The 27,818-nt window shown below is 40.9% G+C and overlaps 1 protein-coding gene across 1 annotated transcript; it reads right to left on the bottom strand.

Annotated features, from left to right (window-relative positions):
* Positions 1-221: 221 nt before the first annotated feature.
* On the bottom strand, positions 222-27,818 carry pnn (pinin, desmosome associated protein). The gene is made up of 9 exons (XM_067991506.1): positions 27,665-27,818; positions 25,034-25,105; positions 24,581-24,649; positions 11,038-11,110; positions 10,533-10,627; positions 8,883-8,958; positions 6,952-7,107; positions 6,732-6,870; positions 222-1,823 (listed from the first exon to the last, which is right to left on the bottom strand). The coding sequence occupies exons 1-9, from the start codon at positions 27,781-27,783 to the stop codon at positions 706-708; spliced, it is 1,917 nt and encodes a 638-aa protein (XP_067847607.1). The 5' UTR covers positions 27,784-27,818; the 3' UTR covers positions 222-705.

Consider the following 27,818-nt stretch of genomic DNA (forward strand, 5'->3'; position numbering starts at 1 on the left):
CTGTGATTAGCCAACTCAGCAGAGAGCACAAATCAAATCTGGGACCTTCCTGGCCTGTATGCAATTACCTACTCAACAACTGAAGCTGCGCTTTTTAACTCTTGCATAACTATTAATACTGCAAGTTTGTTGCTTTAGGAGTGAGTTTTTGTTTTATGAATCAAGGATCGTTTTATATGTCTCAAATTTTGTAGAAAACATTTTAATAGAAAGACAAACAGTTTTTAACCATTTTAAAATTTACATTTAATTCTACATGAGAACTGTATAGTACATATTCAATGACAACCATCTTTATGCTAAGAATTAACAATGTTCAGATGACAGTTTTCCCCCTGGAATTGCAACTGTACAGAAGAGGTATCATCATTGGTCGAATACAACAGATTTAAAAACATTGAAAAGGGAGGAAGGCTAATCCTTCTAATAAGCTTAGTACAATATTTTCCATACATCGCCATCTTCAGAAATACACTTTAATTGTAATCGGAGAAACATGTGCATACAAAACATTGTAAAAGTACAGGGACTAATGGTAATTTTGAGTCTCATGGTTTTCAAATAAAAGTACTATACAGCAAGCAAGACTTAAGGCGGCTTTATCCTTCAGCTGAAAGAAAACATCCCTCCATCTATCAGGTACGTTGTACATATCAAGCTGTACATAGCCTCCCTAAAGTCAATTTTTTTCAAGTCTTCTGTGAATTAGTGTTTTTTGTCTTTCCTGTCCAATTTATGATCTCTTTCAGTCCTTGATGATCTTTTGCCTGAACGACTTTCTGATATAGATCTCTTTCTATCTAACCGCGACCCTTTTTCCCTTGATCCTTTTAAATCTTTGCTACTGGTTTTTGATGACTTACGGTCCTTGTCTGCACTTGAAATACCTCTACGTTTTCGATCTGAGCTCCTCCTACGCTTTCTATCCCTGCTGTGACCCCGACTCCGGCTTCGACTCCGGCTCTCACTACTACTGCTGCTGCTAGTACTGCTGTCTCTGCTACTACTACCACTGCTACTGCTTGTGCTGGAGCTGCTTCTACTGCTGCTACCACTGCTTGAACTACTACCACTGCTGCTGGTGCTTGAACTACTACTAGAGCTAGTGCTACTGCTGCTCCTACTCCTACTTTTACTCTTCGTCTTCTCACGTCCTCTGCTTTTACTTCTACTGCTACTTTTACTCCTGCTTGTGCTTTTTCTTGGTGACACCTTGATTGGTTCTACTTGTAAATCCACGGGCTGAGTGTTGACAAGACTTTCTTGTTCCGGCTCATGCCCAACCAAACATTCGAGCTCAGGTTCAGGCCCGGGCTCGGATTCTGGTTTGTGCTTGAGGTCAGGTACTGGCTCAGGTTCAGGTTCTGGCTCGGGTTCAGGTTCAGGCTCCTTACAAGCCTCTTCTACTCTCTCCTCGCTACACTCATCTACTTCCTCCACCATATCCTGATCATTCTCTATATTTTGGCTAGCTTCCTTATCATCAACAGGCATACTCTCTGGCTGGCTGTTGCTTTCTCCTTCCTCTACCTCCTCTTCCTCAGCCTCCTCTTCCTGCTGTTTCTCTTGCTGTTTCCCTGCATCACTCTTAACTGCACCTACTTCCACTTCCTCTTCTGCTGCCTCCATTTCTACATCATTGTTCTGGTTACCCAATTCCTCCATCTCCTCATGGTGAGCCACCTTACCCTCCTGTTCCTCGTTTTGTTGCTCTTCATTCTGCAACTCTCGCTGTTCTTTTTCCTTCAGTGACTGACGTCTAGGTCTAACTTCCATTCTGTTAATCTGATCTGCAAACTCCAGGCGTCTCTGTTCAAAAATACCTGTAGATTCAAAAATAAACAAACTTGCATACAAAAATGTACATTCTGAAATGCTACGCAGCTCTTTAACAGTTTTAAATATAAATAGTAATTGTGGAGCAGGAAGTCACAAAAGAATATAGGCATGGAAGAAAGGAGAAAAAGAACATAGTAATGAGATTATTTTGTTTAGAAAGAGATCCACGTCATAGGGAATATTCCTAGCTTTATCATAAGACGTGCTTCCTATAGAGATCATCCACTGAGTCTTCTAGCTCCACAGTAACCCCTCAGCAAAGGGACCTCCACAGGAGTTACTGAGTTGAAGAAAATAGACCAAAAATGGCAAATGCTCACAGGGAAGGGAAAATAAAGCTGAAGCTAGAAATATCACCTGAGGTTTGAGGCCCACAGGACTTTATTTGGGGGGCAAGGAGAGAAAGATTTGCATCGTCTTTTCACACCTCCCACAAAAGGCTCAAAGCACTTCATGTACATTTACTTTGAAGTGCAGGGACTTATGTAAGCAAATAATGCAGCCATTCTGCACACAGCAAATCCCAAAAACGGTACGAGATGGATAACCAGTTAATATGATTTATTTCGGTGGGTGAAGAGAACGTTTTTCAGGGCACCAGGAGAACTCCCAGCACTACTTCATAGATAGATTACTTAAGTTAATCTGAAATAATTTTTTGTTCAAAAAAAATTTCAGACTATCCAGTGGGTTGAATTAAGCAACTTAAATAAAGCAGCACAGGAGAAACGGTCATAACTTCAATCCAAATTAGCAGATTTGAATGAAGCAACTTTGAATTAAGAGTAGCCATGGACCATTTAACCATTTCAGGTGGACAGGCCTTGGTTTAACATCTCATTCAAGAGGACAGCACCTCCCTCAGGACTACAGTGGAGTAACCACCCCCCATGGGTTGCATGCTCAAGTTGTGAAATGGGACTAGAACCCAGAAGCTTCTAATTCAAAAGTGTGCTGCCAACTGGGTGGTACTTTGTATTATAAATATTTCACTTACATTTTCACTAAGTCCCCCCAAATTTGTTTTTCTATTTAGAAGTGCAACTTCAGTTGAGCACAAGTTACTATTAATTAAATTAGTTAACAGCTACTTAATAGTCATAAAATTAGTAACACCATTATGCATAAAACCAGTTAAAATTTAGCTGTCTCAAGCTGGTTTATGTCTTAAAGATTATACTGTAGCAAATGAAGGTCTTTAGATTGAGGGACTGAGACCAGGATACTTTAAAAAAAAGATTAAGCCAAGTTTTGACAGTCTTCAATACAAAAAGCCTTAAATTCTATTTTCAGTATTAAGTCTGTACAATATACTCACCACCTCCTAATATAGTCCTGTGGACCAGTTCGTTTCATAATGAGGAGGATATGAAATGTAACCTTTAAAAAACTCAGTGGCCTCAGAAATAGATTGTTACAGAACTTTTGCACACATTTGTTACAAGAGGAACAAAAGTATGTACTATCAACATAAGTGTTAGATTACACAACCAGATTTTAAGAATGTTGTGTTCCAGGCATTATAAAATGCTAGGACATAAGTCTTGAGTGTTAAAGCTTGACTGATGTTGCTCTTTTGAAGGTGAGTAACAACGATTTTATTTCAGCAATACTCATGACATATTTTACCAAGTTACTATACAATTATAGTCAGGGGTATGCTAATGTAGTAGATTATGGTATCGAACTATCAACCTAGAGGTTGAGAGTTCAAATCCCATGGCAAGTTGTGAAACTGAATTTAATAAAATAATTTTGTAGACTGGCACCAGAAAAAAAAGTGACCATGAAAACTGCCAGATTGTCGTAAAAACCAAATTGGCTGCCTAATGTCCTTCAGGGAAGGTACCGGCCACCATCACCAGGCCTGCTATACATACAAGTCCAATCCTACACTAAGCAGTTGACTATAAAAACTATCAGGGCAACTAGGGATGGGCAAAAATTCTGTGTCACCCACATCCCAAAAACAAAAAAAAACATTCACACCCATCAGATTTCCCCAAACTTATAGGTAGAAGGAATGTGTTCAATTCACTGTTACAAAATAAATCAATCAATTCATATTCAGAACTAAAAAGAATGTAGATAAGAATAAACCATAAAACATTCTGGTTATGTGTGTGGCTTTAATGTGCTTCAAAACAAATTATTCCAACAAGGATTACCTAAAACATAGATTCCTATCAGAAATAATTTGAAGTGCTTTGAAAATCTACCAGCTTTTAAGCACTGTTTAACAATAAATGTGACAAAGAAACCTCTACATCAATAGAACCATAGAAGTTCACAGTACAAGTGGTTGTAGTTCAGTCCATTGTGTGCTGCTCTTTGCTAGAGCAATCTAAACTTAATCTCACTGTCCTGCTCTTCCTAAAGCCTGCATCTTCAATTACACCCTGTGACAACACATTGCATGCTCTACAGAATATTTTTAAAGCTTTGGCTCAGTGGTAGCACTCTTGCCTGAGTAACAAGGTCATGGGTTCAAGTTCCATTCCAGAAACTTGGAACACAATCTAGGCCTACTCTTCAGTGCAGCACTAAGTGAGTGCCGCACTGTTTAAGGTACCACCTTTCAGATGAGGCATTTAACAGAGGCTCCGGCTGCCCTCTAAGGTGGGCATAAAACATCCCCGGGTACTAATCAAAGAGTTGGGGAGATCCCCTGGTGATGTGGCCAACATTTATCCCTCAAACACCACTACAGATTATCTGGTCATTTATCTCATTGCTGTTTGTGGGACCTTGTGGAACATAAATTGGCTGCAGCATTACAACAGTGACTACACTTCAAAAGTGCTTCATTTTCTGTGGGATGTCCTCTGGTCGTAAAAGGCAAGTTCTTTTTTCTTCTGAATCTCTACCCAAACTCTGAATTTTAACTTGATAATTCCCATCACTGATTCAGATGAAAGTGCTTCCCTGTTCACTGAAAAAAGTTTATAATTTTAAAAATGACTTAAATCTACTCTCAGCCTTCTCTGCTCTAGTTGAAATAGTTCCAAAATATCAAGTCTCTCCTTAAATCAGTACGTTGCTCATCCCTGGAATAAATCTGCACTGTACATTTTGGGTTTAATGTTCCTTCTATAATATGGTTCCAAAACTAACCAGAACGCTGTGTCCTAAATGTTGCCTATATTTATATTCTTTTAAAATGGTCCTCCATTTCACGTTTCGATAGCTCAAAGACTGAGCACATACAAAGTTACATTCGATGCCAGGAAGTATCTCTTTTTGCAGAAAGTTGACATCCTCTGGAACATTATCAAATGATATGAGTGTGGATTTACTGCAGTCCTTGAAAAGGGAACTAGGCAATTTCCTGAGTGAAAGGACATTTTCTCTTATAGAAGGTATGTTGTTAGTTAGCTGGGATGAGTAATGGGCTGGTTTCCTAGAGTTTTGCTTGACTGCCTAAGGGAGTTGGGGAGGAATGTCCCAGATTTTTTCCTAAACTGGCAGCAGTTTTCCCCCTTATTACTTGCCTCAGGAGACTTCCTGGTCAAGGAATGGATAAACAGTGTTATGTGGTTGCACAATATATGAACGGGGTGGGCTCGATGCGCATGGCAATCTTTTTCCATCTTTCTTTTTGTATGAACATTAGGCAACTAAGATGGGGTCACTTAAAATTAAAGCTAGCTGGAATTCACCTGGTAAAATTAGCCTCTTGCATTATTTGCATACTCTTTAAAAATCAGAGTTAAAGAACGATGAGCAATATCCTTTGGTTTGGTCCATTTCAGTCTTAAGCAAAATATTAAACAGAAGTCGAGGACATTAATGGTAGGAAAAGGTCAGTCATTGGCTGATGGTGAATGGTAGCTCAGCTCTACAATTCTTTTCAGTACCCCGCTGCAATCATTCATTGCTAAAACTATTCAAAAAGAAGAATGTCAGAACAAAGTTGACCCAATTTCTTTGTAAAAGATGGTCACAACTGCAAGAATCTTTTAAGCAGTTTTTTCTAGCCCAACACCTGAAATTTGAACTGACTTTCAAAGTAACAGACTCAATCTCATCTGAGTGGCCCATATGACTTCATTAAGTTGTTTTTTGTTAAAATAGCACACAGTTTCTAACTACAAACCAATGATACAACTATAAAAATGAATCAATTTCACTGGGTTTGCATATACTTGATACAAAACCAAGTACTGAATTATGAAGAATTCAAACCCAGATTCCCTGAAGCACAAGATAAATGCACTCAAAATGGAGCTTATGCACAATGTGCATTAGTCAAGACACTCCCAAGTTTGGTTTTGTCTTTAATGCAAACATTTCATTCCTCCTTAATAATGTAACCCTACCAAGCCCAAGTCTGGCTAGGACTTAGTACTACTCTAATATCTAGGGAAGCTCTTCCAGCACACTCCTGGACAGGATAAGATATTTCATCTTGATAGATGGTCCCCCTCTCACCTCTAGCCACTAAAACACTCTCCTTCACAACCTTTCTCCAAATTTTAAATCAATGGCTAGTTATCCTCTCTCGCTCCAAATACATTACCCTACATTTTCATCCTCCTCCCTATAACCAGTGTTGAATTCACACATCATCGCCTATGTTAACTCACATTGAAAGGATACCTGTACTTTAACTTTGGTGGCATATGGCCTTGCACCTTGATAACTCAATTTAAAAATCAAGGTGCAAGGCCAAATGCCAGCAATCTATATCCTCCAATTGCTGCACTCTGCAGATCACATTCCTACAGATAACTCAGGTCATTCCAGTGACTTACTGGAAAATATGATTGTCAATGCTCAATTTTAACTTTCCATCTACCAAACTATGGTTAAACTATGTAAAAGTTAGTTAATCTCATAGGCCTGAAACATGACATTCATTACCTTGTAATTCTATATAAAAAAACACTTACCATTCATCTTCCTTTGGGATTCATCCAAAAGCTTTTGAGTAGCTGGACAATGTTTGCCAGGTATATAGAATAGGTGAGGCTTTGTTTTGGTTCTTATGTATTTGATTATTTTTAAATTATGTTCATTCCATACATCTTGCTGTTTGAGAAAGGAAGAAACATTTAAAATCAAAGTACCACAAAATTCATAAACTTCTGATTCAGCAAAATAAATCCCTACCAACTGGGCCAGTTCCACTTTTTGTTCCAGAAGTCTTAGTTCTGTTTGTTTAGCACGACGTTCCTCAAACAATTCTCTCCTCTCATTTTCTACTTGTTTACGTTCTTCTTCAGCTTGCACTTCAAGCTTCTGCTCTATTTCCTGACGTCTTTTTTGCTGTAAGTTGGAAAAAAATTTGCATCAAAACTGCTCAAGATACAATCCTCATTATAGTTCTCTGCTCTCCAGTCACACCAAAGCTTTAAAAAAAACATTCAATCCAGAATATATCTTATCCCATCTGCATTTTGCCATCCATATTAGTATCAGGAATTCATCACTCGCTTTCTCCTGCAATGCACTCTTATTGATACTAACAGGGACAAAACAGTGCTGTATTCAACAGGTCTCAACATATCTCAAATTACAAATGACCATTATAGTCATTAAACTTGACTACACTGTACATACTATGTTAATGGACAATCTTCACATAACTCAACATGACCTGGAAGAGGTTGCTAAAAGACATTGTTGAAAGGGCACAGCTAGAGGGAGCCACACACCTTTCAGTTGCATCAGTCCATAAGCGTGCTGATAACTTTCTCAACACACTATTATAGATATATATTTTGCAGCTAGGCAACATTGTCTGAAAAAGCCTTTAGGTTCGAAGTGTGATGGTGCACAACTCGAACTGAATTTAAAATACAGCCGAATTTATACACTGCAGGATGATACAAAAGGCTTGAATCAGGACGATTTCAGAGGAATCAAGCTAAATCTATGGAGCTAACCAATGGAATGAAGTTATGGATTATATAGTTGTGTACAGAATAATTTTAAGTGAACTTACATGCCGTCTTGGACAACGAGCTGCAAACTAAGAAACAATACACTAATTGAGGTGCTTAAAGTGAACTATTATACACCCAAGGGTTACCATTGGACAATGGAACAATTTTGGCATGACATTTATTCAGCACAGTATCAAATATTTAGTTTTGTTTAAATGGTTGAGAAACACCAGTTAAAGTATTAGCACATTTCCTACAAAAATCCAGGACATCATATTATTGCATTTGGGGGACTGGGCAGCAGTGAGTTGGCAATGTCCTTTCACCCATAGGATGTGGGTTGAAATCCATCACTGGGTGATGCAATGAAAGTGTTAGCTATTAGGATGGCTGGTATGGCAAATGAGAAAATTTTGCACTAGTACCCAGGAAATTAGGATGCCCTTCTGAGGCAGGGGCTGAAACAGCGTTGGAGCACAATGAAGGAAGCATGCACACAAGCATGGCAGGCAGAAGAAAAAGAGGATAAAAGGAATGGGATGACAAGAGCAGAGGTAGGTGACCAATGCTAAGGTTCTGTGAATGCTTATCTTCACTGGGTCTCTCCCTGTGGGAAAGCACCTCCTGATTGAGGGGCAAAGATCAGATAACTGCTCATATCGAATCTTTTTACAGCCACTCTGAGGGACAGTCGAAACTCTTGTTTACAGTATTCTTTGTACCTTCTTTAAAATTGCTGTTCTGTGCTCCAGTTTTTAAAAATTACAGTAAGAATGAACATGAAAACAAATGTTCTACATTAATTTTGGCATTTAAACAAATACACTATGGTACCATAAACCGGTCGGATGTATGGTCCATGTTAAGCACTGAAGAACTGCATCCTAAATGTCGCCCTGGTCCTCAGCAATTCAAAGCAAATTGTACATGACACAGACAGTATATGCAGGTGGCACTTTCTAGTTTGCAGGAATTTAAAAGTTGGTAAGATTGTGTGTGGTGGTGATTGGGGGGGGGGGGGGGAGGAGTTAGGATTGAAAATGGCATCTGCGCTCTCAAATGTGAAGGGTATACAGACACCATTACACTGCAATAATCAGGTCTCTGATTATATTATAAGATCCAGGCATTGAAGCGCAAAAAGAGAAAAAATACCCTCTCAGTTGCAACATTGGATTCCTGCTTGAATTTCTGCAGAGTACCCATCAACAGGCCAAACATCCGCCGATTCCTATCAAGTAAAACACAATAATTAGATACTTTGTAACTAGTTGCCTTGGGATTGGATAATCAACTTGTTTGTCGAGATAGAGTGCTGAGGTTACAATTTATCACTAGGGTCACAGTACCTTTGCCATTAAATGTTCTTTTAGCAACAGAACATCTAATTAATAACATTTTTGGGGTTGATAGTAAATAGGTATTCTTAGGAAACAAAATGTGTTGGCAACTGAATAGCTCAAACAACTGAGCATTTGACTCATGAATCAGGGAGGACACAAGTTTGAGCCTCAAGACTACGCTCCCCATGAATTCAGTTCCTACAGCTAAGAAAAATTTTGTTCATTTTCTATTGTACACAAATTTAAAAGTTCAAGAAAAGCACATTAAAAACCTACTATATGAGGAAATAGCTGTGTCATTTCCTACATGACACTAAAGGTACAGCGCAGACCTATGTTCAAGCTGAAAGTTTGCTTCTCCTTACTGAATTTTGGTATGGAACTTTCTGTATTATCAATTGAAGTTCAATTTATTCACATTATTCAGTTGAAGGATGCTACAACTGGAAGATATTTCAAGCTACTCTAAACAGTGTTACGGAGGTACAAATGATATTGCAATTCAGCATAAAAAGCAACCTGAACATTCCATTAGTAGAATTAAATACTAAAAATTGAGGATTTAGAGTTCACATACTTGCTGGCCAACCCAGCATAGGCACGTGACCCTGCAGGTTTTTATGCAATCCTGCTCATGTGGACACCAAACCCTCCTATTTGATTGCAGATTAATGCTTACACTAGTATGTTTATAGCTACACAGATTATACGGCATTTTTTTTGTAGGTTGAGTAGATTTGGTCAATACTACTGGAAGAAAAAAATAGCAAATACAGTTTAAAGACTATTTAAAAAAAAACATTCAGCCTGCATGCACAATAAAATCAGAATTATTACCATAAATCATGGTCAAATTCCACTGGCAAAGGATCTGGACTGAACTAGTAGGGAAATCCTTTTCTGAAGTCAGTACAGTAATCAATGATTTCAAGAGCACACTATAGCAATTACTATACTGAACTAAGTTATATTGTCACAATACCTAATTTCAGCCCTTGGGTCCGATGTAGAAACCAGCAATATACAGTACTGGTGCCTGTTGCTAGAATAATTTATTGCAAGTATAGTGGTTAACAGTCAAATAATTCCTGCTAATCAAAAGATTTATTAAAAAATAGCAAAAATGTGCAAGAAAAAAATAGAATCCCAAAAGAGTTGAAAGACAGTCAGTATTTTAGATAGCTACAAAGTACAGAGGAACCTCCCCTTGACTTCAAACTCATGAGCTTCAGCTTTTGTTGCACATCAGTCCTGACCAATAAACAAAGATAATTTAACCCTTCTAACCATCACTTCAGCCTAAACCTCCCAGCAGTTATACATGTTCCTGTCAATTTAATAAAACAGCTGAACCTAAGCATCATCTAGTGAATTTTCAAAGTTTTAAAGTAGATTTTCATAATAAAAAGTTCCAAATAGTTTTATTTTCTAGAACTATTTTGCCCTTGAAATTGAAAGATACCTTTCTTTGCCCTTTTCATCCATTGTTTGATCCTGAATAAGGTCTCGGCGTGTTCTTTCTTTGGAGGTAGCAACAACAGAAGACTGCAACGCTGGCTGTAAAGAATACAGTGTGTTAATTTTGCTTCAGTACTAATTTTTTTCTACCTTTGACTGGAAGACACCATTACACGCAGGAGCACAGTCCCACAGCAATGGATATTGGCCAGTACCTCATTGAAGTGGTCATTCTTCAAGTGTCATCAGGCTACTCAATTATGGAGGCATCCCAGTGGAGCCTCATCCAGTTCCCACCTGATGTCCACAATATAGTTTCTAGCAAAGATCCCCCTCTAGCCCAAGTACACTGAGGTCAACAGTAGCGCCCATATCGCCATCTTGGCAGTGAACAACTAATTTAGTACACATATGGGAACATCCTAGACTGTTGGGTTACAGTTTCATATCTGGCAGTGCATTTAGCAACTAGAATGAGTGCAACATTTTACTTTACAACTATGTAATACCTTTTTTGTATCTTCATCATCCTCTGCGTCGCTGTCTTGACGTGACTCTCTCCTAGACCGACGATCTCCCAGCCTATTAAAAATTGGAACACCGGTCAGCTTTTCAAATATAGTCTATTCAGGCACCTGGCTGATGTACAGTGCGCAGCTAAACATTATTACTCCTCCTGAAAGGTGTATTTTTTTAACCCCTTAAATTTGAGGGCAAGATTCTCTCCATTTTAACTCCCAACTTTTTGGTTTCTCTGGGGTATACATCAATTATGGTCAGACTGTAGATGCCCAGTTCTCTTTCAAGATTCCTCTGCGCTGGTCATTAGGAGGTGCAGAGTGTTGGGAAGCAATTCTTGCTTTGCATTTTCCCTACTGCAAGGAAAGTGCCTGACTCCTGTTCAATGCTTCCCCATTTCCAGTGAATGTGTAGAGGAACCTATGGGCACAAACCCACATCTTACCACTCTGGTTAAAGGAATGAGTTTGGCCTGAACAGAAGTTTGACATGGAGAGTGGGTCTGAATTTGCAAGACCAGACAGATAAGAGTATGCATGCTGACTGTTGAAGGTTTCAGTAGACTGTACAAGTGAAGGGCCAGCTGAGTAAAAATAGGGAATTTGGCATTATTGGCTTGAAACTACTTTCAGTTATTTAAGTTTGAGTCGAATTATTGTGGCAGTATGGAGGAAATCGGTTATGCCGAACTTGTGTATGAGTGTGTTCTGGAAACTATGAATGTCCAGAGCAACTACAAGTAGTCGTCTCCAGATGGACTTGCTCAAATTGAAAGTTATTGCATTTAAGAAACTACTGAAGAGTGCACAGGCAGAGAACAAGGAATGCAGGACTTGCAGAAAACTTCTAAGGGTCTGAAGCTACCCGATAAATATGCACAGTGCTCAATACTTATGACGAGAATGGCAACTCACAGTAGAGAAATCAGGAGGATCCCACAGTACCGTGGCTGAGAGAGAGGAGCATTAAATGTAGGAACACGGATAGTGGGAGGTTCGATATTGAAGAATGTGCAGTCACTTCTGAAACCATAAACTGTATTGCCTTCCAGGTGCCAGGGTAAGGGACATTACAGAGCAGGTGCAGAAGCTCTTGGAAAGAGAGAGACCAGCCGCAAGTTATGGTGAATGTCGGAACCAATGATATGGGGGGAAAGAGGATTCTGTTTCAATTCCTTCAGAGAACTTCAGGAATTAGGAAGTAGGTTAAGCAGGGTCTCAAAAGGTAGTAGGTTCAGAGTTACTCCCAGTGCCACATGCTAATCAGCACAAGAACAGCCATATTGTGGAGGAAAATGAGTAACTGGAGGCATCTTGAAGGCAAAGGCTGATTCATGGGGCATTGGGACCAATTCTGGGCAGAATAATCTTTACGAATGGGACAACCTACATTAGAGCAGAAACTGTCCAATATCCTAGTGGCGAGGTTAACTGGAGCTTGGGGAAAGCTCAACAGGAGGCAGCCCAAGGGGGAGGAGGAGCGGAATAGAAAGTCATAGGGGATTCTATAATTAGCGGGATAGATAGCGTCCTCTGTAGTCGCGACCGAGAGTCCAGGAGGGTGTGTTGCCTACCCAGGGAGAGGAAAAAGGATACCTCGGTGCAACTGGAGAGGAAATTGAAAAAGGAGGGGGAAGATCCAGTTGGCGTGGTCCATGTTGGGACCAATGACATAGGGAAGAAAAGGGAGGAGGTCGTCCGCTAAGAGAATATCAGAAGTTAGGAACTAAATTAGAAAGCAGGACCTCACGGGTGGTAATCTTGGGATTACTACCCGAGTAATGTGCTAATTGGCCTAGGGATAAAGAAATCAGAAAGGTGAATGTGTGGCTGAAAGACAGGTGTGCGGAGGAGGGGTTCCATTTCATGGGACACTGGCACCAGTACTGGGACAGGAACGAGCAATACTGCTCCTTCCTGAACCGGAATAGGACCGGTGTCCTAGCGGAATGGTGTTGGGGGTAATATACAGGCATGGAGAGAGGCTTGGCTAACTAACAGAAAAGAAAGTCGGGATAAAAGGGTCATTTTCAAAATGGCAATCTGTAACTAGTGGGGTGCCACAGGGATCAGTGCTGGGGCTTCAACTATTTACAATATATATAAATGACTTGGATGAAGGAACAGAGTATCTTGTGGCCAAATTTGCTGATGATACAAAGTTAGTTGGAAAAGCAAGTTGCAATGAGGACAAAGTGTCTGTAAAGGGATATTGACAGGTTAAGTGAATGGGCAAAAATGTGGCAGATGGAATATAATGTGGGAAAATGTGATGTCATCCATTTTGGGAGGAAAAATAAAAAAGCAAAATATTATTTGAATGGAGAAATACTACAAAATGCTGCGGTAGAGGGATCTGGGTGTCCTCGTACGTGAAACACAAAAAGTCAACATACAGGTGCAGCAGGTAATCCGGAAGGCAACGGAATATTGGCCTTTATTTCTCCAGGGATGGAGTATAAAAGCAGGGAAGTCATGCTACAACTGTACAGGGTGCTGGTGAGACCACACCTGAAGTACTGTGTACAGTTCTGGTGCCCTTATTTAAGGAAGGATATACTTGCACTGGAGGGAGTTCAGAGAAGGTTCACTAGGTTGATTCCAGGTATGGAAGGGTTGTCTTATGAAGAAAGATTGAACAGGTTGGGTCTATACTCATTGGAGTTTAGAAGAATGAGGGGAGAACTTATTGAAACATACAAGATTCTGAGGGGACTTGATAGGGTAGATGCTAAGAGGATGTTACCCCTTATGGGGGAATCTAAAACTAGGGGGCATAGTCTTAGAATAAGGGGTTGCCCGTTTAAGACAGAAACGAGGAGGAATTTCTTCTCCCAAAAAGCTGTGGAGGCTGAGTCAGACAAATTTTTGATCAGCAAGGGAGATCAGCCATGATCTCATTGAATGGCCTACTCCTGCTCCTATCTCTTATGGTCTCATGGAAAGGATAAGTAGAGCTGTCAATAGGACTTTAAACTGGTAAGACGGGGGGGGGACGGGGAAGATAACATAAGTCTGAAGAAATAGGAAATGAGAGTCAGACCTAGTTAATGAATAAGGGTAACATTAACAGTCAGGGAACAAATATATTTATAGAACATAAGCAGAAAATGACTATTTAAAAACAAAGGGAAGGGAATAATTACTAGAGACAAACTAAATTACCTGTACAGCAACCGAAACAAAATGGGGGAACTGGAAGCAATAATTCATTGCGAGGAGCCAGATGTGGAAGGGATAACTGAAACATGGCTATGTAAGGGACAGGACCGGCAGTTAAATATTGTAGGATATAATCTATCTAGAAAGAATAGGAAAGGAAGGGGGGTTGGGGTGGACATACTAGAGACATCATAATGGCAATAGACCACCTAGTGGAAGGGAAGTGGAGGATGAAAAAACATCAAATGATAATCATGGGAGATTTCAACTACCTCCAAATAAACTGGCAAGAAGTAAGGAAAGGGGAAAAGGGAATGGAGTTTTTACAGTGTGTACATTACTCCTTTCTTACCCAGTATGTGAGAAGCCCAAGAGAGGAATCGCTGCTGAATCTAGTAATGAGAAATGAACCAGAACAGATAAGAGAAGCGTTGGGGAACATCTAGGCAATAGCGATCATAACAAGGTTTAAAATAATGATTAAGACATAATTAAGAGACAAAAGATTGAAAAAAGCTAATTTTGAGGGGATGAAAATGGAACTAGGGAAGGTAAACTGGAAAAACATTTTGACAGAAAGAAAAAGAACAGCAGTGGGTAATATTTGAAACGGTGATCAAGAATGTTCAGGAGAAATATATTCCTCTAAAAAGCAAGAACAAACCAGCCAATAATGAAACACCATGGCTGAATGAAGAGATAAGGGTAAAATTGTAACTAAAGAAAAAGGCATACTCCAAGTACATAAACAATAAAGGAGAGGATGACAAAAGGGAATACAAAGAGGTTAGGAAAGAAGTCAAAAACAATAAGGAAAGCAAAGAGGAACCGAGATTAAATTATCTAGGAATATAAAAATAGTAAAATATTCTACAGACATCTAAATTACAGAACAAAAATCAGAATAGGGATAGAGCCACTAAGGGGTGTACAAGATAAACTCACAGGTAATGACAGCGAAATGGCAGAATTATTGAAGAGTTACTTTGCCTCCATATTTACCTAACCCTAATGCAGCATTAGAAAAAGATATCGAACTAATCAAACTTAGGGAAGATAAGACCCCTGGTCCAGATGATTGCATCCACGAATATTAAAAGTTAGGGAGGAGATAGCGGAAGCACTATTACTTATATACGTAATAATTCACTAGAAATGGAAAAAGTGCCAGAGCACTGGGAGACGGCTAATATTATTCCTATATTTAAAAAGGGAGATAGAACAAGCCCAGAGAACTATAGACCAGTTAGCTTAACGTCAGTGGTAGGTAAGATAATGGAATCTTTACTCTAAGATGTAACAAAGATATCTAGAGAACGAAAATATAAAAAGGAATAGTCAGCACAGATTTCAGAAGGGAAAGACATGTTGGACCAACCTTACTGAATTCTTTAAAGTATAACAAGAAGAGTAGACAAGGGTAATGCAGTAGATGTAATATATTTGGAATTTCAAAAGGCCTTCGATAAGGTACTGCATTGTAGCTTCATGACCAAGGTCAAAGCACGTGGAGCCAGGGGATAGGTAGCAGAATGGATAGCAAGTTGGCTACAAAATAGAAGAGTGTAGGGGTAAAGGGTAGCTACTCAGAGTGGTAAAAGGTAGGAAGTGTTGTTCCACAGGGATCGATGCTGGAACCACTGTTATTCACAATTTACATTAACGATTTGGATTCAGGAATCGGAAGCACAATTTCAAAATTTGCGGACGACACCAAATTGGGGGGGGTTAATCCAAAGGAAGAATGTGTTAAAATGCAAGAGGGCATTAATAAGCTTGCAGAATAGGCATGTAATTGGCAAACTAATTTCAATATAGGTAAGTAAGAGGTGGTGCATTTTGGTAGGAAGAATAAGGAGGCCACATATTGTTTGGATAATAAGAGTCTAAATGGGACAGAGGAACAAAGGGATCTGGGGATAGATACACAAATCACTAAAAGTAGCGATGCAGGTTAATAAGGTCATAAAAAAGGCAAATTAAGCACTAGGGTTAATTTCTAGAGGGATAGAATTGAAAAGCGAAGTTATGATAAACTTGTATAGAACCTTGATAGACCACAATTGGAGTATTGTGTACAGTTCTGGTCTCCATATTCTAGAAAGGATATAGAGGCAATTGAAAGGGTGCAAAAAAGATTCACACAGATGATACCAGAACTGAGAGGATATCCTTTTCAGGAAAGGCTGGGACGCTTTAGAAGAGAGAAGGCTGAGGGATGATCTGATAGAAGTCTTTAAAGATAGGGTTTGCTAGGGTAGACGTAGAGAAAATGTTTCCACTTGTGGAGGAGTTCAAAACTAGGTCATAGATATAGTCACTAATAAATCCAAAAGGGAATTCAGGAGAAACCCTTTAGCCAAAGAGTGGTAAGAACGTGCTACCACAAGGAGTAGTTGAGGCAAATAGCATAGATGCATTCAAGGGGAAGCTCGACAAGCACGAGGGAGAGGAATACAAGGGTAGCCTGATAGGGAGGGAGGAAATTCGTTTGGGGCATAAACGCTAGCATAGACCAGTAGGGCCGAATGGCTTGTTTCTCTGCTGTAGTTTCAATATAACTCGATGCAATATGGCAGGGGAAGTGAAAAGCAAGAAAACAGAATAGACTGCTCTGAAGGGAAAATAAGTTTTAGTTGCACAGGGTAAAATAATCACCATGCGACCATACATGATTGTAATCCAGAGTCCTGAATAACCCGGAAAATGCAAGTTCAAATCCCAAAATGGCAGTTTGAGAATTTAAATTCAGTTTAAAAATCTGGAAATAAAGAGCTAGTACCAGTAAAAGTGATCATGGAGCTGTCGGATTGTTATAAAAACCCAACTGGTTCACTAATGCCCTTCAGGGAAGGAAACCTGCTACGCTTACCCAGTCTAGCCTATAAATGACTCCAGTTCCACACCAACGTGTTTGACTCAACTGCCCTCTGAAGCAGCCTAGCAAGATACTCAATTGTACAACTAAAGGGATGGGCAATAAATACCAGCCTTGTCAGCAATGCCCATATCCAGAGAATGAACTTTTAAAAGGTACAGTTCTGAGTAACAAGACAAATAATAAAATGAAATCAGGATATGGAAAAGTAAAAAAGGAACCCAAATTAAAAATGTATATACACTAAGCTTGAGCATAGAGATTGGCAATGACAGAGAGTGAACCTCTAATGGAGTGAATTGTTAACAGAGTGAGGACTTTTAACTGGGAATTTGGTGCAGAGGGGGAAGGAGGTGCTATGTGATTTAAACCAAGGAACCGTTAACTAATTTATCAACTTCTAAAACTTAAATAAAAAATATAAAACAAAAAAAACTAAAATTTGAACAGAGCATAAAGGGAGCTGTGCGAGGACTCAAAAATCAAGAAAAAGCCAAAAAGTGACATCGCAAGACAAGGTGCACCGAAGGTAATTCAGTAAGTATTTAGTTCATTGGTTAGTGTTTTTAGTGGTTATTGTTCTTAGCGGTTGATAAATGGTAAATTGCCCTAAAGCAAAAGCTAAACAAACATTTTAAATAACTAGCTAACATGGCAGGACAGCTGGGGCCCACAGCCTGCATATCATGTGCCATGTGGGAACTCCAGAACACGTGTGTCCTGGAAAATCACGTGTGCAGGAAGTGCTGCCAACTGCTCGAGTTCAGAGCCTCTGAGGGGCAGCTGTCATCACTATAGTGCATATGGGAAGCTGGGTTTCGCGGATAGCACGTTTCAGAGGGTGGATACCCCGCAGCTACAGAGTTCAGTGGGCATGGGAGATCACCAGACAGCCTAGGAGGAACAGAAAGGCAGTGCAGGAGTTCCCTGAAGTGTGCCGCTCACAAACTGGTATTCAGTGTTGAATACCAGTGAGGGTGTTAACACCTCTGGGGAGCGCAGTCAGGAGCAAATCCACTGTACTGTGGGAGACTTGGCTGCACTGGCGGGTAAAAGAAATGCAGTTTTTAATAGGGGATTCGACAGTCTGGGGACAGACAGGTGTTTCTGCAGCCGCTGACGCAAGTCCTGCATGGTGTGTTGCCTCCCTGATGCCAAGGTAAAGGATATCACTGAGGGTACAGAACAATTTGAAGGGGTAGAACAGCCAGAAGTCAGGGGTGAGGTCCTGCAGTCAAGAGTTTCAGGAGCTAGGGAGGACGTTAAAAAGCAGGACCTCGAAGGTCTGGATTACTCCCAATGCCACACAAGTGAGTGTAGGAATAGTAGGATAAGACAGGTTAATCCATGGCTGGAGCAATGCTGCAGGAGGGAGGGCTTCAGATTCCTGGGGCATTGCGGCAAGTTCTGGGGCAGGAGGGATCTGTTCAAGATGGACAGGTTGCAACTCAACACCACTGGGACCAATGTCCTCGCGGGTAGGTTAATTAGTGCTGTGGGAGAGGGTTTAAACTAATTTGGCAGATGGGTGGGCACCAGGATGAAACATTAGAGGGGAAAAACAAGGTTCACGGAGGACTGGGAGGGATAAGTAGCACGAGAGTAAAAATAGTTCAGAAATAGGAGGGATCAGACAGGGGGCAAATGCAAGGCAAGGCAATCTAAGATGAATTTAGAGTGCATGTGTGTAAATGCATGGAGCATGGTAAGCTGCATGCTGAAGTTGTCTCATGGGACAATGATATAGTGGCAATAACAGAGACCTGGCTCAAAGGAGGGGAGGACAGGGTACTTAACATTCCTGGCTGCAAGGTATTCAGGAAAGATACAGAAGGGGGGGGGGGGGCTGGCGGTTGGCAGTATTGATCAAAGGAACTATTATAGCACTGGAAAGGGATGATGTAGTTAAGGGGTCAAAAACAGAATCTATTTGGTTAGAATTAAGGAAGAGAGAAGTTATTATGCTACTGGGTGTATACTATAGGCCATCAAATATAGAGAAATGGGGGACTTCAATTATCCTAATATAGACTGGAACAGTAACAGTGCAAAGGGCAAAGAGGGGGAGGAATTCCTGAAATGTGTACAAGAGAACTTTCTGGAACAGTGTTTCCAGCCCAATCAGAAAGGAAACAGTGCTGGATCTAGTTCTGGGGATTCAAGTGGGGCACGTGGTGCATGTTTCAGTGGGGGAGCACTTGGGGAACAGCGGTCATAATATCATTAGGTTTAGAATAGTTAGGGGAAAGCAAAAAAGCAATCAAGTGTGAAAACGCTTAACTGGAGTTGGGGGCAAATTTCAGTGAGTTAAAAAGGGATCTTGCCCAGGTATCAGTTGGAGTATTGTGTTTAATTCTGGACACCACACTTTAGGAAGGATGTCAAGGCCTTAGAGAGGGTACAGAACGGATTTACTAGAATGGTACCAGGGATGAGGGACTTCAGTTGTGTGGAGATCGGAGAAGCTGGGGTTGTTCTCCATAGAACAGAGAAGGTTCAAAATCATGCGGTTTTGATAAGAGTAAATAAGAAGAAACTGTTTCCAGTGGCAGAAGGGTCGGTTGGTAACCAGAAGACACAGATTGAAAGTGATTGGCAAAAGAGCCAGAGGCGACGTGAGTTGTTATGATCTGGAATGCACTGCCTGAAAGGGTGATGGAAGCAGATTTAATAGTAACTTGCAAAGGGGAATTAAATAAATACTTGATGGGGAAAGAGCAGGGGAATGGGACTAATTGGATAGCTTGATCAAACAGCCGGCACAGGCATGAGGAGCCAAACGGCCTCCTCCTGTGCTGTACCTATGATAATGCAGAGCATTAAGAAAATTAGGCAACTAGTTGTATCATTTTCTATTTTAACTAACATCGGTAGACCATAAGAGATAGGAGTAGGCCATTCGGCCCCTCGAGCCTGCTCCGCCATTTAATGAGATCATGGCTGATGTGATTTTTTACTTCAATTCCACCTTCCCGCCCTTTCCCCATGTCCTTTGAATACATTCAAGGCTGAGTTGGACAAATTTTTGATCAGCAAGGGAGTCAATGACTCAGCCTCCACAGCTTTTTGCAGTAAAGAATTGCAAAGATGCACAACCCTCTGGGAGAAGAAATTCCTCCTAATTTCTGTCTTAAATGGGCGACTCCTTATTCTGAATCTGTGCCCCCTAGTTTTAGATTCCCCCATGAGGGGTGACATCCTCTCAGCATCTACCCTATCGAGTCCCCTCAGAACCGTACATGTTTCAATAAGATCGCCTCTCATTCTTCTAAACTCCAGTGAGTAAAGACCCAACCTGTTCAATCTTTCCTCATAAGACAACCCTTCCATACCCGGAATCAACCTAGCGAACCTTCTCTGAACTGCCTCCAATGCAAGTATGTCCTTCCTTAAATAAGGGCACCAGAACGGTACACAGTACTCCAGGTGTGGTCTCACCAGCACCCTGTAAAGTTGTGGCATGACTTCCCTGTTTTTATACTCCATCCCCCTAGAAATAAATGCCAATATTCCGTTTGCCTTCCGGATTACCTGCTGCACCTGTATGTTGACTTTTTGTGTTTCATGTACGAGGACACCCAGATCCCTCTGTACCGCAGCATTTTGTAGTATTTCTCCATTCAAATAATATTTTGCTTTTTTATTTTTCCTCCCAAAGTGGATGACTTCACATTTTCCCACATTATATTCCATCTGCCAAATTTTTGCCCACTTAGCCTGTCAATATCCCTTTGCAGACACTGTGTCCTCACTGCAACTTGCTTTTTCACCTATCTTTGTATCAGCAGCAAATTTGGCCACAACACTGTACCTTCATCCAAGTCATTGGTATATATTGTAAATAGTTGAAGCCCCAGCGCTGATCCCTGTGGCACCCCACTAGTTACAGATTGCCATTTTGAAAATGACCCTTTTATCCCGACTTTCTTTTCTGTTAGTTAGCCAAGCCTCTCTCCGTGCCTGTATATTACCCCCAACACCATAAGCTCTTATCTTGTGCAGTAATCTTATGTGGCACCTTATCGAATGCCTTTTGGAAATCCAAATATACTGCATCCATTGGTTTCCCTTTATCCATCCTGCCCGTTACTTCAAGGAACTCTAATAAATTTGTCAGACATGATTTCCCCTTCATAAAACCATGTTGACTCTCCTTGATTGTATTATGAGTCTCCAAATGTCCTGCTACTACTTCCTTAATAATGGATTCAAGCATTTTCCCAATGACAGCTGTTAGGCTAACTGGACTATAGTTACCTGCTTTTTGTCTCACCCCCTTCTTGAATAGGGGTGCTACGTTTGCAGTTTTCCAATCCGCTGGGACCTTTCCAGAATCTAGTGAATTCTGGAAGATTACAATCAATACATCCACTATCTCTGTAGCCACTTCCTTTAAGACCCTCGGATTCAAGCCATCGGGTCCAGGGGACTTGTCAGCCTTTAGACCTATTAGTTAACCTAGTACTTTTCACTAGTGATAGTTTTTAGTTCCTCCCTCCCCTTTGCCCCTTGATTTTCTACTATTATTGGTATGTTACTTGTGTCTTCTACTGTGAAGACAGATACAAAATATCTGTTCAATTCCTCTGCCAATTCCTTGTTTTCCATTATTATTTCCCCAGTCTCATCCTCTAAGGGACCAATGTTTACTTTAGCTACCCTCTTCCTTTTTATATACATGTAGAAGCTTTTACTGTCAGTTTTTATATTTCTTGCTAGTTTACTATCAATTTATTTTCTCCTATTATTCTTTGTCATCCTTTGCTGATTTTAAAAAAGTTTTCCCAATTTTTGGGCTTACCAGTGATCTTTGCCATGTTGTATGCTTTTTCTTTTAACCTGATACCATCCTTGACTTCCTTAGTTAGCCATGGTTGGTTCACCCTTTTTGTGGAGTCTTTCCTCCTCATCATGTGAATCATATCTTTTTAAATGTTTGCCACTGCTTATCCACCATCATACCATCTAACCTATTTACCCAGTCCACTTTAGCCAATTCCACCCTCATTCCTTTATAATTGCCCTTATTTAAGTTTAATACAATAGTTTCAGACCCAAGATCCTTGTTCTCAAACTGGATGCGAAATTCTAGTATGTTATGATCACTGCTTCCCAAGGGGTCCCTTACTTTTGAGATCATTAATTAATCCTGATGCGTTACCCATTACCAGATCCAAAATGGCCTGTTCCGTGGTTGGTTCCCCGACGTATTGGTCTAAGAAACATTCCCTAATACACCATGAACTCCTCAAGGCTATTTTTGCCAATTTGATTTGTCCAATCTATGTGAAAGTTAAAATCACCCATGATTATTGCATTATCTTTTTTACAAGCCCCCCTTATTTCCTGATTTATATTTTGCCCTACAGTGTAGCTACTATTAGGGGGCCTTTATACTACTCCCACCAGTGATTTATTTCCCTTGCTATTTCTTACCTCCACCCAAATTGATTTGACATCTTGATCTTCTGAGCCAAGATCATTTCTCACTATTATATCAATTTCATCCTTTATTATCAGAGCTACCCCACCACCTTTACCTTTTTTTCCTATCCTTTCGAAATGTTAAATAACACTGAATATTTAGCTCCCAACCTTGGTCACCTTGCAACCACATGTCTGTAATGGCCATGCGATCATACCCATTTGTTTCTATTTGTGCCATCAATTCATCTATCTTATTACGAATGCTGCGCGCATTCAGATAAAGAATCTTTAATTTTGTCTTTTTATCATTCTTTCCTACCCCAGCCCCATTTGCTCGTGCACTCTTATGTTTGTACGCTCTGTCCCTTCCTGACACACACCGTTTATCACTACCATCACTTTCCTGTACTACTTCCTTGTCTTTTCATCAATCCAAACTTCGCTCCACTTGAGCCCTTCCCCCTCTATTTAGTTTAAAGCCTTCTCTACCGCCCTAGTTATTCAGTTTGCCGGAACACTGGTCCCATCATGGTTCAGGTGAAGCCCATCCCAACATAACAGCTCCCTCTTTCCCCAGTGCCAGTGCCCCACAAATCAAAACCCACTTCTTCCACACCAATCTTTGAGCCATGCATTCATCTCTCTGATCTGATTTACCCTGTGCCAATTTGCTCGTGGCTCAGGTAATAATCCGGAGATCACCACCTTTGTGGTTCTGCTTTTTAATTTAGTCCCTAGCTGCTCAAACTCCCTCAGCAGAACCTCTTTCTTAGTCCTACCCCTCCAAGTTTCTCTCCAGCCCTGAGATGTCCTTAACCCTGGCACTGGGTAGGCAAGAAGCTTGGCTACAATGGAATCAGGATCGGCAATTAAGGATTCCAGCAGTTGGAAGTGTAGAGCTTCAGTAGCAATCCAGCCTCCAGGAAATGCCTTCCAGCAACTATAGCCCAAGCCTAACTGTTTCCTCATCACCTGTATAATGGACACCTTCCTTTGACCTGGTCAAAGGACCCGTGCAGGACAGATTATGACGTGCCAGCAATCTTGATTTGAGGTGCGCAAATCTAATGCAGTGTACCACCTGCCGCTTAATTTAGATAGTCATGTAAGGGGGTGCGGCAAAGCAATGCGCTTACCATGATTCCCCTGCTCCAGGAGCTACAGTTGAGTGGAGATCAGGGTCCTCCCTCACTGCAACAGCTCTCCCTTTTGCTACAAATTCAACTCACAGCTGGACTGTGGATCTTGCATGTGGGCTGAAAAAAAATCTTCTGTGACATGCCTAAAAGCTCTAAACCATTAACGGAACTATTGGGACATGCATTTTGTACACAAATTAAGTCAGAAACTTAACTTCATTGGGAGCTTAATCTAAGTACCCCAACAAGAGGGTTTGGTAAAGTCTATGAGGGTCAGAGGGAAATGAAATGAGATTAGTGTATCTGAAGGGCTCAAAATTACACAAAAAAGATTCTAGATCATTTCTTCATTGGCTAACGCCTAGATAATGGTTTTAGTAGCCATTATAATATACAACACACCAATGCAAACAGAAAAGCACATTGTTAGAAGCAGTGAAACAAAGACGTATGCATTTCTCAGGAGTAACTGAAGAATTGTGCCAATGACATTTATTCTCACAAACTCCTGATCAGTTTATTTGTGTATGTTTTGGTTAAGTGAGGTTTGCTGTATTTGACAATTGCGAAGAGGCCATAAGAATTGCTGCTTCTGGAAGTGGGAAAATTGAACTCAAAGTTCAGGTTGCTCTTTTGACAGCGAAGCCAAGACACACTGTGCAAAATCGAAGGACCTTGTGTCTGCATTTGCTATGTAATATGCTAACTGAATGGAATAAAAAGTTTCACTCGCTGATGTGGACATCTTTGCCATACTGATGGGTATAAAATTCACTCCCAAAAAAATAACTCCCAAGTCAGCCTAACAAGTGGTCATTTTGAACTCCGTTGTGCTTGTGTATGCATATGCACGAAAAAAACACTTCCAATATGAAATCAAACTCTAACCTAAAGGTGACATTTTGCAGATGAGTTATCACATTCATACCTGCTGATTGCCCCTTCCAAATCTCTCTGTTTAGCTGGGGGTCCTCCTCCACTATCCGAGAGTCCACGCCTAAATAAACAAAACAGTCAAGTCAGCTGAAGGAACCTACTCTATGTTTTTCACTTACAAATTTCCTTCTAAAATAAGTGCAAGGCAAACCAAAATTTATCAGGTCTCCTACTATACATTAAGTGACACACTGAAGCTACAAATTGTATAGCAAGACAATCTAATAAAGAATCATATCCAAAGCTTGAGTCTTTCTCCTTCAGATGTGCTGTGCATTTACAGCATTTTGTGCTTTCATTTACACATCAACATGAATTAAATGCAAATCCTTTAACTCTGGGGTGCAGAATGTAGCAAATGTTTGCATGCCATTGGTAACTCAAACTTTGATTAAAAAAAAAGCTTAAAGATAAAGTGACACATGCTAAAGAATTTCATCCTTACCTAAGTAATCCAATCCCACGCCCCCTACCTCCACCAGGACCTGTGATGGATAGCCGCCTAGCCTGGCCGGGCCTGCAATAAAAAATTTTTTTGTTAAGTAAATTAACAAGCACAAAAACCAGTCAATAATCAGGGTATTATACTGTACAGTGTTTATAAATATACTAGAAGCACGAACATCCTCTGAAATTTCTTGCTAGTGTCTATGATCCTTGTATTGCAGAAGGGAATCACCACTCCTCTTTCCATTAGGAGGCAAAGATTTATTTAATATAAAACTGATGCACACAGCTTTATTCTCTAAGAAACAAGAATGTAAAAGTCAACTCCACCAGCATTCAACTGCAAAATAGCAGGCTGGTACTGTATGCAAAATACCTGGGATGAATTTTCCACTCACCATCCATCTCCATACTTACCTATCCACCTATTTTCAATTCCCTTCAATCTGATGCTTGGCCTGGTCAAAGTCAATGACATCATGTATGCTTGCTCTCTTTTACCTGAGGCCTTCCACTTCACCCTCCTCTATCCCTGCTCCACAATCCACCTCCATTACATCCTCCTGTCTTGGCTCCATTCCTGCTGCCTTTAGTACCAGTAGAAATGCAATGAGCTCTCCTCCCATCCCGGCATGGTCACTTCCAAAATGGTTCCCCCGACAATCCTCATTTATATGATGTCTCAACATTATCCTAAAGAATGATGTCAGCTTTGATATGAATGCCAACAGCTATCTTTGCCTCTCCAACACCAGACTCCATGAACACCATTGTGCTGCCTGACCATCTGCCTGTTACAAAGTTATGGACAAGCCAGAAGTTTTCTGAGCTAAATACTGGCAAGACCACAGCCACCTTGGTCAGTTCTTTCAGAATCTCTGTGCCCTTGCGTGCCAACCCCCCCAACCGACTTCATTTTAATTAGCTGCTTGTTCAAGCTGAACCTGATGTGCAACTCTGTGGCCCATTTGACACCTTTTGTCACTCCTCCTAACCTCTCCCTTCCTTGTTTGGTATCCATCCTCCCTCCCCCACCATCTGTGAAGCATGTTGGGACATTCTTTAAATGTGATATATAAATAATGCAAGTTGTTGATCTTCAACTGAGCCTCCAAACCCAACTATTTTCACCTCAAGCATCACTGCCTCCATACTTACTGCTACCCGCCTGCTACTGAAATCCTCATGCATGCTTTTGTCATTGTTAGGCTTGACTTTGCCAACTCCTCCTAGTTAATTGCCCAAGCTCCACACTATGCAAACTTCAGCTCATGAAGAACTCCACTGTGTGTACCCTATCTACTACTAAGGCCTGCACTTCCATCACCTCTGTCCTCACCAATCTACACTAACTCTCCCCCTCCCCCCCCCAGCGTATTAATTTCAAAGTGCTCATCCAACACCTACTTGAATTTTTGTATATCACCTTTAACACATAAAAATATCCCCAAGCACTTCACAGCATTGTAAGGAAAAATATTTCAAGGAGCTTAGATGAAGTTAAATTACAAAGTTCAAGTAATGTATCTCCATCACACAGTTACAGGGGAGGGAACAATAGATATGTACTTTATATTCATCGTGCCCCTCCCAAGAAAGGTTTTAGGACTAACAAGTGATCAAAGCACAATTTGATTTGTATCATTCTGCAACTACAGTACATTTATTTAAAAAAACAGCACAACTACAAAAGCTGATTACATTTATGAATCCTGGCTTAATTTACTGAAACTAAGAGCACTAACATAATAGCAATGTCTTGATGTATAATTAGAAATATCAATGCTTTCTGCAAAAGAAACCTATAAAAAAACTGATCACATTTCTCTGTGGCCATGTTTTATCAAACTAAATAAAAATCTTTATTTTCTAAATTGACCTGGCTTAAATGTCATTTTGCTGAAATTAAAAGTTATATTTCGACAAGTGATTCTGAATCCACCTCTTAATAATTAAATTCTCTTTTTTGGTCTCTCCTCGCGAACGGATTCTAAGTTTGGGGGGGGGGGGGGGGGGGGAGAGAAGAGGAGAAAGAGAGAGAGAAATGCAAGGGGGCGGTCAGTGAGGACAAAAAAAAAGGAAGAGATTATTTACCAGACGTGTATGAAGGAAAGCGGACCCGCTTTGTCTCCTATAACCATTAAAACACTATGACTGGAATAACTGTCACTGAATGAAGGTGGTCTTTTTTTTAATACAAGGATTTGATTGGGCCCCAAGACAGAGATAATCTGCGCCCTTCTTAAGCTGGTTAATCACACGGTTAAACCGCACGGACGGTCGGCGAACACTCGGGCGCATCGTGCTGTTCTTTATAGCGGCTCACGGAGGAGGAGGTCGCTGGGCCCAAGTTGCCAGCAACAAGCCTGAGGGACGTGGTCACATGTGCGTGTGTGCGGGAAGCGGGATCCTGCTGGGGTTATTAAATACGAGCGGACAGAACCCAAGGCCTGGCTCCATCTCCCTTCCCGCGGCTTCGATAATTCCCCCTGAAACCACGAGCAGCCGCGCGATTATTCCAGGTCGCGGAATTGGGGGCAAAAGCAGCCACCTGGCGGGGGAGAAGACTCCCACTTCCAGCCCCCCCTCCAACCATATCCAAAGTGCCCGTGCGCGGAGGTGCCGTTACCTGAGGTCGTTAGGGTCCCGGCCCGTCAGTTTCCGAATGTTCTCATCCACATTCTTCAAATTTTCCTTCGCTTTCTCCAGTTGATCCTGCAAACTTCTCACCGCCACCGCCATTGCCATCTTTCCTCTCGTCGCCGCGCGCAGAGCACTCTGGG

The sequence above is a fragment of the Heptranchias perlo genome, chromosome 10 (assembly GCF_035084215.1).
Source record: "Heptranchias perlo isolate sHepPer1 chromosome 10, sHepPer1.hap1, whole genome shotgun sequence".
In the NCBI taxonomy this organism is placed as follows: domain Eukaryota; kingdom Metazoa; phylum Chordata; class Chondrichthyes; order Hexanchiformes; family Hexanchidae; genus Heptranchias; species Heptranchias perlo.